The following is a 13,348-nucleotide window of genomic DNA, read 5'->3' as shown; positions in this document are numbered from 1 at the left end:
TAAGCTACATTAAAGTATGTATTGTGCTGGGTAGAAGCAAGGCATGTGGAAACAAGCCACTGAATGATGGTTACAATAACACTGAAATATACATTAAATGGAATTATTTTGGAACATCATAACCGAGACCGACTTTAAAACGAACATTTCACCATTTCATTGTTGAAGTAACTGAGTTTCTTTCATACTTATTTTCACAATATGTCTACTCTTGTTCATGATATATCTGATTTATGAAGAGTGACTTGGCAAATAGTATTTGATGTCAGAGTGAACAGCTACAACAATATACAAAATATAGATCTACATGGGATCTACCATATTACTGATAGGTAAATTGCATTGGTTTAATTAACAATGAAATAAGGCTTCAAATCAAGGGACTTGCAGGCAGCAGACTCCCTCTTCACCAGTTGTTCACGGTGCTGAACCCATTGTTATACTGTGGGTTCGCTCACCTCAGTTCATCGTGCTATCTCAGCGTTACGTATACCCTCGTTGTGAAGGCCAATAATAGCACCTTTCACATCTTGCAATGCCGCCCAATTAATTCCTCGCTCAATTCATTTTAAGATTACTTTGATGACTGGCATGGTGTTGGTGTCCATTTATGACTTCCACTCCAATTCATGTAATACTATATATGATCTGAAGCCTCATTTACTGCTAAGGAGACTAGCCAGGTTAGAGACATAACTCTAGTGAAGGTGCAGAAGGCATTAAACACTTGGGTGGAGGATATGAACCATTAACGTGTCCCCATCGACGGCAACGTGCTCAGGGAGAAGGCACCGAGTCTTTATAACCAGTTTAAATCTGAGGTTCCTGAGGGCGAAGTATCCACTAGCTCTGAGAAGAATTTTAAAGCCAGTGCAGGTTGGCTCAACAGTTTCAACCTGAAAAATGTTACTCACTGGTGAATCGGTATCGGAGGACGAGGCAGCTGCACGGGTGTTCCCAGGAGAGTTCAGGAAAATGGACATCTTCCAGAGCAGGTCTTCAACGCTGACGAAACATTTGTTTTGGAAGAAAAGGCCAGACAGAACCTACATTTCCAAGTCTGAGAAGTAGGCCCCCGGGTTCAAGGCTGTGAAGGACCGCGTCACCGTCTTGCTATGTGGCAACTTAGTGTCTGAGTATGACCCCTCTATGGAGCGCAGCTTCAACTTCTCACGAGGTCTTACAAGCCTTAAAGCTCAGTATAAGAATATGTTCCAACAGCTTAAGAAACAACAACGACATCTTCCCATCACCTTGTTCTTTAAGAAAACCTCGGCATCAACATCGTCAGCAGATCAGCCAACGCCCTCAACTTCTCGCAGTGACCTGAGCTGCCCACATCCTCCCCTGCATCGCTATTTGAGCTTGACGATCCCCCCACGGTGACGTGGGAAGGGGATGAATAATCTCAAAACAACACATGTCTGTCTACATACAGGTAATGTCTGTGTTCTATTAATGCTGTTATGCACTTGTTACAGATGTTGATATTACATTACAGTAGTGATTTATGAGTTCTAGTGTACATGTACTTATATATAGTGATTTAAGGGCAATTTAGGGGAATTTAGGAATGTTTCTGACTTAATGCATTTTTGGGCTTTACACTGGTTCCCAGGAATGTAACCCCCGCATAAATTGTGAGGCTACTGTGCTGTATACAGGTACTATACACATTCATGCTCAAAGGTTGCAGATGTAGAACTACCAACTGTTCAAAAGCAGGATGTGTAAGATTGCTCAGAAAGCCCAGAACCACATTGACCCCATGGCTAAGGATACTTTTTTTTGAGGGACTACATTTTCCTGAAGAAGAAAAAAAAAATACCACACTCAATCCCAGATAAGTTACTGTTTGTTTTCATAGGCACACAGTTGACCAGCCAACAATCCTTGGCATCTGCCTATCTCCATGTTGGTGTAATGGTGTCACCCAGAGGATAATTATGAGAAGGGAAGGTGCAATTTAGTAATATAGAACTACTCTTGTCTCTCCAACCAAATTTTTTTGAACGGGAATGAACCACATTTAGTTGAAACCGCAAACAGTAAAATTGCGAAAAGCAAGGGTCCTCACATATAAGTGAATTCTACTATATTGTAGGTTGCTTAAAATGAGGACCCCCAAGTACAAAGGTAGATGATATCTAAACATTGTTATAGTAGAACATGCACAAATTTACTTCAAGTAATGAGATAATATAATCCTTCCATTTCTCATTGATGAATTGGGGATAATTATGTAAGTGTTAAGTAACCATATTTGAATGTACTTTATTTACGGTGTACAATATACAATCTTGATCAGAGATCTGCGTAACTTGACACATAGTGGCAAATTGTCATCATTCAAAATTATATTTTTTACCGGCATTTCTCTGCATAGCATATACAGTATATATAAATCTAAATTAAACCGAGCTAAAAGATACTTCACACAGAGCATCACAAGATAGTTAATTCCCAGGATTGGTTAATTTATGAGTAAAAGATCAGTGAAATAACAATATAAAGTAAAGTATAAATTGAACTCTGAAAAAAGTAAATTGTCTGTGCAGCTACATTGTACTAGAGGAAGATTTCATCAAACTATGGTTAGGTCAATTTGCAATTCAAGTACATCTTAAAAAATTAACTTGCCAAATTCTTAAAGTTTTACCATACAGATCTACAAAACCTGTTCTTTGCTTTTGTAAATGTTTTTAAATTACAAATAAAGAATAAGCGCCTATGTCCACAGTTCATACAGTAACCATGTACCGTACTTGTTGAATATCATTATACTAGATATTTTTTGCACTGAGAACTGGTGAGGAACACTACATGTAAAGAAAAATTAAAAATATACAGTATTTCACAGAGTGGTCCAAAGATGCATTTTCAAAAGGCTTAACATTTTCTCAGTTCAGAGTGTAGTAGTAACTAGCACCATGCCAAGAGTTGGTTTATCTGCCTGTCTTAACTTTGGTCAGTACCATAACTTGTTAAATCACATAAAGAGTTCAAAATTAAGAAAAGACTGATCTTAAAAACAATAGCCATACAACGTGTATAAACTGAAACGAGTTCAGGTCAAGGCTGTAAGTCAAGATAAGTCGTGGGTAAACAAACATCTTGGTTGTAGTCTCACTGATATCAAGTACTGTAGAAGGGTTTTGGTGCACTCATGAAATCAGTCCATCTTTATGTGCACATACATTTTCACCATCATGGGGTTTAAGATTTTTGGCTGGAGTATCACACTAATTGTGGTCTGATGAGATCATTCGATGGGTCACTGTGCACGATGTCCTAGTCATTACAAATGTTTAAAATTCAAAAGGCTGGGCTCAGTCCTGGGTATGTAATAAGTTGAGGCATGCATTTCTTTGCTTATATGCAATAGCATGCCACAGTATGAAGTTGATCCTGGACTACTAAACTTCTAACTGAAGTAGTAGTTTGTGTTGTTAGAAGCTAAAATTCAATCTAAAAGCCATTGCAGGACAACTGTCCTCTATTGGAATATTTGATGAGAAACAGCTGATATTAAGCCTCCTTACATTAATAGGTGAATACTATCAATTTTGTAAATGATGAGCTGCCATTTGGGCCAAAAAACTTCACACCATAAACATAAAACTCTGGAATGTTGAAATAATTGCTGATAATGACAATATATAAACTGATAATTCATGACTGAGATTGGCACCATAAAGAATGTGAATGATACATAAAAAGTTTTACTACATAAACTTAATTGAACTGTCCAAAGATGAAACTGACAATACAGCCATCTACTATTTATTAAAAGAAAAAGAACAAATATACAGCAAAACCTTGGAAATCAGTTATATATGAGTGTTAGGAAACCAGCACATATGAGGGGAGAAAAAAGTGACAGCTTGCTCTGATTTTATGGATTACTTGTACTAGCTTAAAAAAAAAAAAAACAGCATTGATATTTGTATCTTAGGTATTTCGCTCATGATTTAATTGTCAACAGAGATATGATTCAGTCATATAGTATGAAAGCCAACCTTTGCTACTTCTGTAAGCCAAATTCAGCATAAAAATGAACCAGACAGAACTGGGTATCCTTAACAGTTATACAAGTATATGTATTTATTTGCAATACTGTATATGAATATTAATCAAACATTATGTATCGGCCAATGAGCTGCATGGGGGCGGAGCTTGTACTGTAACCAAAAAAACAACAATAGTACAGTACCGACTCATTATTAGTGTTGTTACCGAGACCCAATGAAGCCCTTTTACTGGAATAGTATATGGCTTACAAGTAAAAAAACAGCACTATCAAGAATGAATGTTTATTGGAACCATGTTATGGTATAATGACCTCTTATAGTGCAGGCCTGTACAGTATAGAAAAAATAAAATAGCTGAGAGATGCTTAAAATACTGTATACAGTCTCACTACATTTTCACAATTTACTGAAATATGGTTCATTTTATGTTAAAAATTATGGTGCAGCCATATAATTTATTTATCAGAAATCACATTAAAATAATTGTAAATATCTGATTATTGTAAAATTTTACAACCAATTAAAGTACAGGGGTAATTGAAAGAAAACCCCCAAAGTTGAAACTACTTAAGGGAGGGAGACATCAGCCTGTCAGCACACTGTTTCAGGAATATGTTTGATTTTGTTGAGCACTGCTATTAAGTCGAATTACATTAAAATAATCACATAACATACATCATTAATTGAACACAATATATCATCTTGCCACGACATACAACTATTTCACCTATTTTCACATGCTTAAACTCTTCACCTGAAAATTCTGCTTAATATCTGTGCACTAATAAACTAAACCACAATTTACCATCGGAATTTAAGCATAAGAATGCTCTTTGGCTTTTAGAGGGTCATATGAGGAGATCCTGAAAAATTCACAGATCTGGCAGATTCCAAATCCCAACACTCATTGATTTCCAAGGTTGTACTGTATGCACAGTATACATGAAATAAATTTTTATTCTGCAGACTATACAGTAGTCATATTTGAAATTGATAAGCCCAAGAAACTTGAGAAAAACTTCTCTAGCAACATTGTATTGATTAATGCAAACACACGGAGAAAAAAATATAAGAAATACCATCGGCTGTATTGTAACCTTAAACATACTGTATGTACAGTTAAAAAAAGAAAATCATAAGTGTACTGTATTAGTCTCTTTGGCTCTATTTTTCATCCAATGAGACTGATCAATTAATTTTATTGCACTACAGCCACCATTTAATTGCATGATTCCCCCTAGATACAGTATTATCTTTTGTGGGAGTTTATTATCCATTCATATAAAACATGACTTTCATAAAAGCACATGTAAATGTAACAAAAGTAATGATGAAATGGATTTACAAGGTATTAGGGTAGGTAATTAACATACAATAATATACTGTATACTGTAAACTAGGAAAGCAGTGTTAACTCATTAGGACTAAATACATCATATTCTTCTTGTTATGCCAAATAAATAATCAGCCACAAGTAAACATTTTTGTTACCGATTCAAAAATTTGTCTACAATCGCCTCAACTATAGAAGGTCCTCCAGTCTTGCTCACCTCATGCATACATACTCCCTCATTGTTTTCTTGCTACATGAAATTTTTCTATAGATCAAAATAGATGTAAATTGCAGTTATGTATTGCTTTCAAATTACTCTCTATTATACTATTAAATATGAATTCCTTTAAATGTTATAAGTTAAAACTTACTACAGTAATGTCATTTTTGGCAGAACAATATTTTATGAGTACTGTATAGTATACAAAAAATAATTTCCCATTTGTAAATAAAAGTGCTACTGTATTTAACTCAGTAAGTTAATTATGTAAATTGTGTTTCATATAAAGATTTTGGTCAAGAACACAAAAATAATGAACCTAATATTTTAAGATATCTGAAGTTGAACAATATTTGAGTGCTACTGGTAGTTAATACGGTAGAATTTTAATTTAACTGCAGATTGTTCCCTGCAGTTTCAATAATATATTTATCTTGACCTCAGCTCTGAACCTCAATGTGAATTTAACTATTGCTCTGTTGAATCTCAATGTGAATTTAACTATTGAGTTAATATGCTTCCACATGATATTTATATGTGACCCATTATACTGTTATTGCCACGCACAATTGTGCACGCCGGCCACATGCTAAGTGAAGAGACTGTTTACAACTCAGATAGCTTACTAAGCGAGATGGAGCTGGTAGCAGCTGTGTGACTGCCTGAGGGGCAGACTATCGCCTTCTATTGTAGAGGCAACATCTTGATTCTCGTCAGCCAACATCTTCCTGCAGGATATTATATTTGTTCTCGTTGGTCTAACCCTAGACCCGAAAACATGAGTGTGATTGTGGACTGTCGAATCCTCTGAGAACTCTAAAATAACTTTAATAAGTGTATTTATGTACTGAATATTGATCATATTATTCAAACTGCATATCATGATGTATCAGCAGTTGTTATATGTGAAATGTATTCAACAGGTTTTGACCGAATTATACTCATCGTGTCAACAACGAGGGTCTTATTGTCCTGCACAGCCACAATTGCTCCTGTGAGTGATTTCAGTTAAAATGTGGGATAGGACCATCGTGGGAGCTGCCGAGGATCATGTCATCGTATGGAGTGGTAAGAAGAGGACCTATGTCAGAAAAGACTGGACTTCATGTCCATATTGTTTGGACGATCGCGCGCGCGAGAGTGTTAGTGTTCATTGCGGATAGCTGCACTGGCAACCACGAGAACTGGTGTCAGAAAAGACTGGTCTCGGTGCCAAAATTGTTCAGACGAGTGCACGGTAGTGTTACCATTCATTACGGACAGGCCACGAGGACCCTTATCAGATAGGAGCGGCCTCAGTTTCAATAACATTCATGGGAACATGCGGGAGAGATAGTGATTAAAGCGTACAGCCAGACTAGATCGCCAAGTTTAAGAAGGCTGGTGTGTGTGTGTGTGTGTATAAATAAGAAATAAGAATGAGTGAAGTGACCTTTCTGTTAGAAAATAAATGTTGTGACAGCTAAGTAACTTGTGCAAGTAAGGGCGCTGCAGTAGTATTTGAGACATCAGTTGCATAATGAGTCTCTACATTGATTGTGGGGTCTCTTTGGTTGTGTTAGTGTGACATCACTCATGCGTATGGCACGTCACGTGTTTGAGGGACATCACTCACACATATGGCATGTGTAAATGTGACATCACTCGTGCGTATGGCACACATCAGTGTGACATCACCTCCACTTGTGTGAGTTCAGTGATTGTGGGGCATTACCGTTAGTAGTAGCTGATACTAAGCGTTACTGCATACATTCATCGAGCAAGACAGATCACGCTCACTGTTCTGGCAGTCATGGCCATGGAAAGGAACAAGTCAGAAGTGAGGAGCATGTCCGGCATGGAATAAGGAGACACTGTCGACGTATAAACTGACGTCTCGTCCATGAATTAAACCTGTCTCCAAAGAAGAGAAAGGAACCACCAGACGAAGGGATTGAAGGGCAATTATATGAGCAATACCAAAAGATGCGGCAGATGTTCGCTCACATGACAGCGATGATGCAGAATATCACCGAAGGTAGGAATCTACTACAAAGTAAGGGCAGCACAGTAGATCGCAGAAAGGTGTTATCACTACCAAAGACATGACCTTCCTCTGAAACTGATGAAGAAATGCCATATAATCCAAGAGGACTCCCAGCGTTCACCTGAACCCCGGAGCCGAGAATATCTCACCAAGGGGAGTGGGAAAGTACTTCCGAGCATCAAGCTTGCTCACCGAAACCATAACCAATCAACGGAAGTGGTGATCGGCGTGAAGAACCCAACAATTGAGAGTTGTGACTACAAGGGTCCAGCAGAGTCGCACTTCTAATAGTGAAAGTCAGGGTGGAGGAGAAGAACCAAGAGGCGAAAGGACCACTGGTCACCGGAGCTCTCTTGGATTCAGGCAGCAACCGATCATACTGCACGCTTAGCCTAGCTAACTGGCTGCAGGCAGAGGGAAGGCCAGTTTCCCTCTCCATTGGCACGATCATGAAAGAAAGAAATAGTGTAAACACAGAAGAGATCAGTCAAAAAGTGGCTAGCGTAGGAGTAAGGAAGAGCCAATCCATCACTATCCCCTAGGTCAGGGGTCACCAAACTACGGCCCGCGGGCCGGATCCCAAGTCCTTCCCCGGCTCGTGGTAGCTCCGCCTACGCTCTGACGTTACCAGAGCTTTCGTTCTGGCTTGCAAGTATTGAACAGAATGATTATGCGGCCCGCGCTCGTCATTCTTTCAGTTATCCGGCCCACTGTGAAAAAAGTTTGGTGACCCCTGTCCTAGGTCATTGTTGTTGAGAATCTACCATCTTCTCTGACAGCGTCGGTCACAGACACCCAAGACATCACCATGTGGGAACACCTCAGAGGTACTACGCTATGCCAAGCACCGAAAAGAGTGGATCTCCTGATAGGTCTGAATGTACCACACGCACTAGCACCGTTAGAAGTAAGGACCGGGAAGGACAGAGAACCGTTTGCAACATGCACCCTTCTAGGCTGGACTATAAATGGACCGCTTGGAACGGTGAGCTGTAATTATGCAGTGATCAACCACTTCGTCAGAATGGCAACACCGAACTCTGAGACAAGTCGGGCATTTCTGAGAATGCGACTCTACCTACAGTAATGATGATCCCGTCTCTGTCAAAGACAAGAGAGTTCTGATGCAGCGGTCAACGCCAATTACTCAAGTGGACGGACACTATCAACATCCCATCCCGTTTCGCCATGAAGAACCAGGATTCCCAGACAATAAGAAGCTTGCTGAACAGTGATTGGCAGGATTGAGAAAATGCTTCTTGAAGAACCCAGGGCTCTATCAGAGGTATCAAGAAGAGATGAGACTTCTGATCGACGCAGGACATGCTGAGCGAGTCCCACCTCAAGAACTCAGTGTTGCGCCCGGGAAGACCTGGTATCTCCCACAGCACCCTGTGTTGAATCCCAACAACCTAGAAAAGGTGAGAATAGTTTTTGATTGTGCAGCTGTGTATGAGTTGATGTTATTGAACAGCCAGGTGATGCAAGGGCCAGACCTTAACAACAAATTGATGGGAGTCCTCATCAGATTCAGACAAGGAAAGGTGGCACTCATGGCTGATATAGAGGCAATGTTCCACCAAGTGCGAGCAGTACCTGAACATCGAGACATCTTACGATTCTTATGGTGGACGGACAACCAGCGGTCAGGGTTGCCCCCACCACTGACCAAATGACAGTACATCTCTTTGGGGGTGTGTGGGACCCTTCATGCCAGGTATGTGCAACAATGAACATTCCAAGATTATGGGGAACTCCATGACAACATCAAGAAAGCAAATTGTAACTTTTATGTTAAGTTATACCAGAGCATTGGTGCCACGTGAAGTCGGCACTGAACCCAGCCAACTACGCTAGTCGTGGACTACATAGAGCAGAGTTCAACGAGGGAGGCAGGTGGATTCTGGGACCTGCTTTCCTCTTGTTGGAAGAAGACAGTTGGCCTAAGATTCCAATGAGGATTCCAGACCTCACAGATGGAGACCCAGAGGTGAAAAAGGAAACCACAGTGCTGACCAGGGGGAGGGTATCTTTGATAAGCTTTGGGCCAGGTACTCCTCGTGGCATCAACTTCTGGAGAGAGTAGCGTGGATTAGAAGGTTTATAGAATGGCGGCTTGGGAAGCAAAAGAACAAACATCACCGAGAAAATTGGTTCAAGGTCAGTGAACTGGAAGATGCAAAATTGGCCGTCTAAAGATTTATGCAAAGGAAAGGATTCCCTCGAGAACTAGGAATGTTACAACAGGGACAACCCGTGAGAGGTAGCAACGTGAGTTGGCTGGAACCTCATCTAGACACGGATGGTTTGATCAGAGTAAGCAGCTGACTGAAACATATCGCTCTCCACCCAGACCATAAGAATCCCATACTGTTGCCGAGGGACAACAAGATCACGGGGCTCATCGTTTGAGAGGTACACTAGACTCAAGCTGGACACTCAGGACAAGAACACACTCTTGCCACAATACGCAAGACATACTGGATACCTAAGTGCTGCAAATTACTCGACCACACAATGCAGACATGTGTGACATGACAGAGGAGCAACTGGAGGCCTACCCATGAATGCCAAGCTGACTTGCCAGAAGATCGAGTGCGCCCAGGAGGCCGGCCGTTCACCTGCACTGGAATTGATTGCTTCGGCTGAGCCCAGGCGAAGAGATGGGGATGCTTGTTCACCTGCCTGACCACCAGAGCCATACACCTAGAAGTCATCACCTTACTAGACACCGACTAGTTTGTCAATGCCCTGACAAGATTCACCTGATGCAGGGGACCTCCCAAGCGTATTCTGTCGGATAGGGGAACCAACATGATTGGAGCTTTACGAGAGGCGGTGAACGGGTGGAACAACAGTGACAAGGTCGGGAGTGCCCTCCTACAAAAACAGATAGAATGGCAGTTCAATCCCCCGACAGCCTCTCATATGGGTGGGGTGTGGGAGCAACAAATCCACCATGTAAGGAAGGTCCTCCGGGGAGTGGTGGGCGCCCAGACACTAGACGATGAACGACTTGATACTTTGTTCTGCGCCGTCAAAGAGATCGTCAACGGAAGGCCCATCACCCCAGTGTCTGACGACCCAAAGGATCTAGAAGCAATAAATCCGCTTCACATACTACGGATGAACCCGGAAACACTGCCCACCGGAGGCGATCGGTCCATGGCAGAAGCGTACCGAATGGAAGCATGCCCAATTCATCGCGGACCAATTTTGAAAGAGGCGGGTAAAGGAATATCTCCTGACACTACATCAGCAACAAAAATTCTTCAAAACCCCTCCCCAGGAGTCAGTGGATGCTAGGGAGAGTACCAGAGGCACTACCGAGCAAAGCTGGCCTGGTGCGAAGGGTTAAAGTAAAGACAAAGGACTCGGTGTTAATAAGCCCAGCGACGAGACTCTGCCTGTTGGAAGGGGTCGGAGAGATTGAATCTAATGGTAGGCATTGATTTTGAGCGAAGCCTGACGGGTAGTGTTATCGCCATGCACAATTGTGCTCGCCAGCCACATGTTAAGTGAAGAGACTTTACAACTCAGATAGCTTACTAAGCAAGATGGAGTTGGTAGCAGCTGTGTGACTGCCTGAGGGGCAGACTATCGCCTTCTACTGTAGAGGCAACATCTTGATTCTCGTCAGCCAACATCTTCCTGCAGGACATTATATTTGTTCTTGTTGGCTTAACCCTAGACCCAAAAATGTGAGTGTGAAATGTCGAATCCTCTGAACTCTATATAACTTTAATAAGTGTACTTATGTACTGTTATTGATCATATTATTCAAACTGTGTGTTCTGATGTATCAGCAATTGTTATGTGTGAAGTGTATTCAACAGGTTTTGACCGAATTATACTCATCGCGTCAACGACGAGGGTCTTATTGTCCTGCACAGCCGTAATTGCTGCTATGAGAGATTACATATACCAATAGATGATGTAAATGGTGAGTAAGCACTGTTATCATAGTTTTCATTAAGTAAAATCACATTGTATAATAGCACACTATTCAATGAATCCTTTGTAAAGAATGAATAGATATAGATTAAATATGAGAGAGAACAAATATACAAGTAAAATGTGATTTTCAAAAATTACTAAGCGAAATTATAATTACTGTACTGTACTTAGTCACTGTAGTAGCAGTCATGCTCACTAAAGAATGAAAAAAGTATAAATCACCTTAAGTGATTGGTAATCTGAAGGAAATTCTTAAAAAGCGCTTATAAATATATAATTTCTAGTACTGTACTTGACAAAGAATCAAATTTAGGACCAAATTATAAAGGAAGACAACAGGGTCACTACTTCAGTATGATGCATAATATGGCCCTAGATTCTATCATATCTAAAACTATTAAAAAATCTATTTCCTAACAAATTACTTCATACTTAAGCTACACTGTACAAACCAGCATATCCAAATAAACTGTTCAATACTTTCCATTATAAAATAAGTATACTCCCCTGCCTAAGACTGTAAGCTTATACTGAGGAGATTCCTTCAAAAATGGTTTGTATAGCAGAACCCTTACTTTTGCACAAGGTTTAACGAACATGCATCTAAATGGTGAATGACTCATACAAAACTCACTTTTTTAATAATAGCTGTATTGTAGACATGTACAGTATATAAATTATGGCAAAGAATATGTGAGCCCATACAGGTTTTATTTAGATTCTTTATCATAAAAGCAAATAACTGCAAATTTTGAAGAAAAAAAATGGTCTTTCCATTCTGGTCTCTTGACTTTCATGAAAATTATTAGTTGAAAAATTTGTTTTTGAATTTATTCAAATATTTAATATACATTCTATTAACAAAATAAACCAAGATTCATCAATAAACAAGAACAAATTATATATATTTCCCATATCCTGACTGGCTAGAGCCAATTATTGTAGTAAGGAAAAGGAAAAAAATATTTTTATAATATAATAACTTGTGCTATAGTGTATGCAGAAATCTTTTATACATACAGTGTTATTAAAACCCTCGAGTTTGATCAAAAGATTTTCAGAATACAGTACAGTGTTTCAATTAACGGTTTTTATGTCTAGAAATATGCTCGACTATTATAGCTTTTGGTTATCCATTTTACTTCGCAAAATTTTGAACCAAAATGAATATAGAGAAATAATACAGTTCTTTTCAAAACCTGTGCAAACAACTAGGGTTCTACAGCATTTAAATAACTGCCTAAAAGACATTTGTGTTAGTTCCATACAAATAATCATATATTTTTCCACATCATATCTGTGATACCTTTATACAATATTAAATTCAAAGTACAAAGAAGAGAATTAAGACAACAACTAAGACGCTTGAAAGTGCACCAATTGCAGCCCACTGACGCCGATCTGAAAATATAATTTGGTACAAGAAAATAAATAAAATACCTAAACTTTCCACTCACATACTCTACAGTTGTTTCCCTCCACTTGCAAATATATTTTTCACCAATATTAGCTTACTTGACCTCCAGTTTCTCATATTGTACTGAAAAACATGTACTATATATAAATAAGCTACAATACTGTGGTCATATTTTGTCTATAAACTTCTGTGCTACACGAATAATTCAAGCAAATGTAAAAGTAAACAAAAATAAAGACAACACTGAATCAATAACACATCATTTAAGTACAATGACCACCAGTCTTACTGTATATTCGAGTTCTCACTGTCATGCAATCATAACTTTGGGTTTTCACCAACCATTAAAGTAGAAAACCCAAAA

The 13,348-nt window shown here is 39.4% G+C and overlaps 1 protein-coding gene across 4 annotated transcripts in view; it reads right to left on the bottom strand.

The window, feature by feature from the left end:
* Positions 1-2,249: 2,249 nt before the first annotated feature.
* LOC121871489 (syntaxin-6-like) overlaps positions 2,250-13,348 on the bottom strand; it is a 90,097-nt gene continuing 78,998 nt past the window's right edge. For all 4 annotated transcript variants that reach the window (XM_042373859.1, XM_042373861.1, XM_042373858.1 and 1 more), the window contains exon 8: positions 2,250-12,968. In XM_042373859.1, coding sequence (XP_042229793.1) covers positions 12,892-12,968 — 77 coding nt within the window. In that variant the 3' untranslated portion in view covers positions 2,250-12,891. The remainder of the gene's footprint in view (positions 12,969-13,348) is intronic.

Source organism: Homarus americanus, unplaced genomic scaffold (assembly GCF_018991925.1).
Source record: "Homarus americanus isolate GMGI-L3 unplaced genomic scaffold, GMGI_Hamer_2.0 scaffold45698, whole genome shotgun sequence".
NCBI lineage: Eukaryota > Metazoa > Arthropoda > Malacostraca > Decapoda > Nephropidae > Homarus > Homarus americanus.
This window is presented reverse-complemented; position numbering and strand designations above follow the sequence as displayed.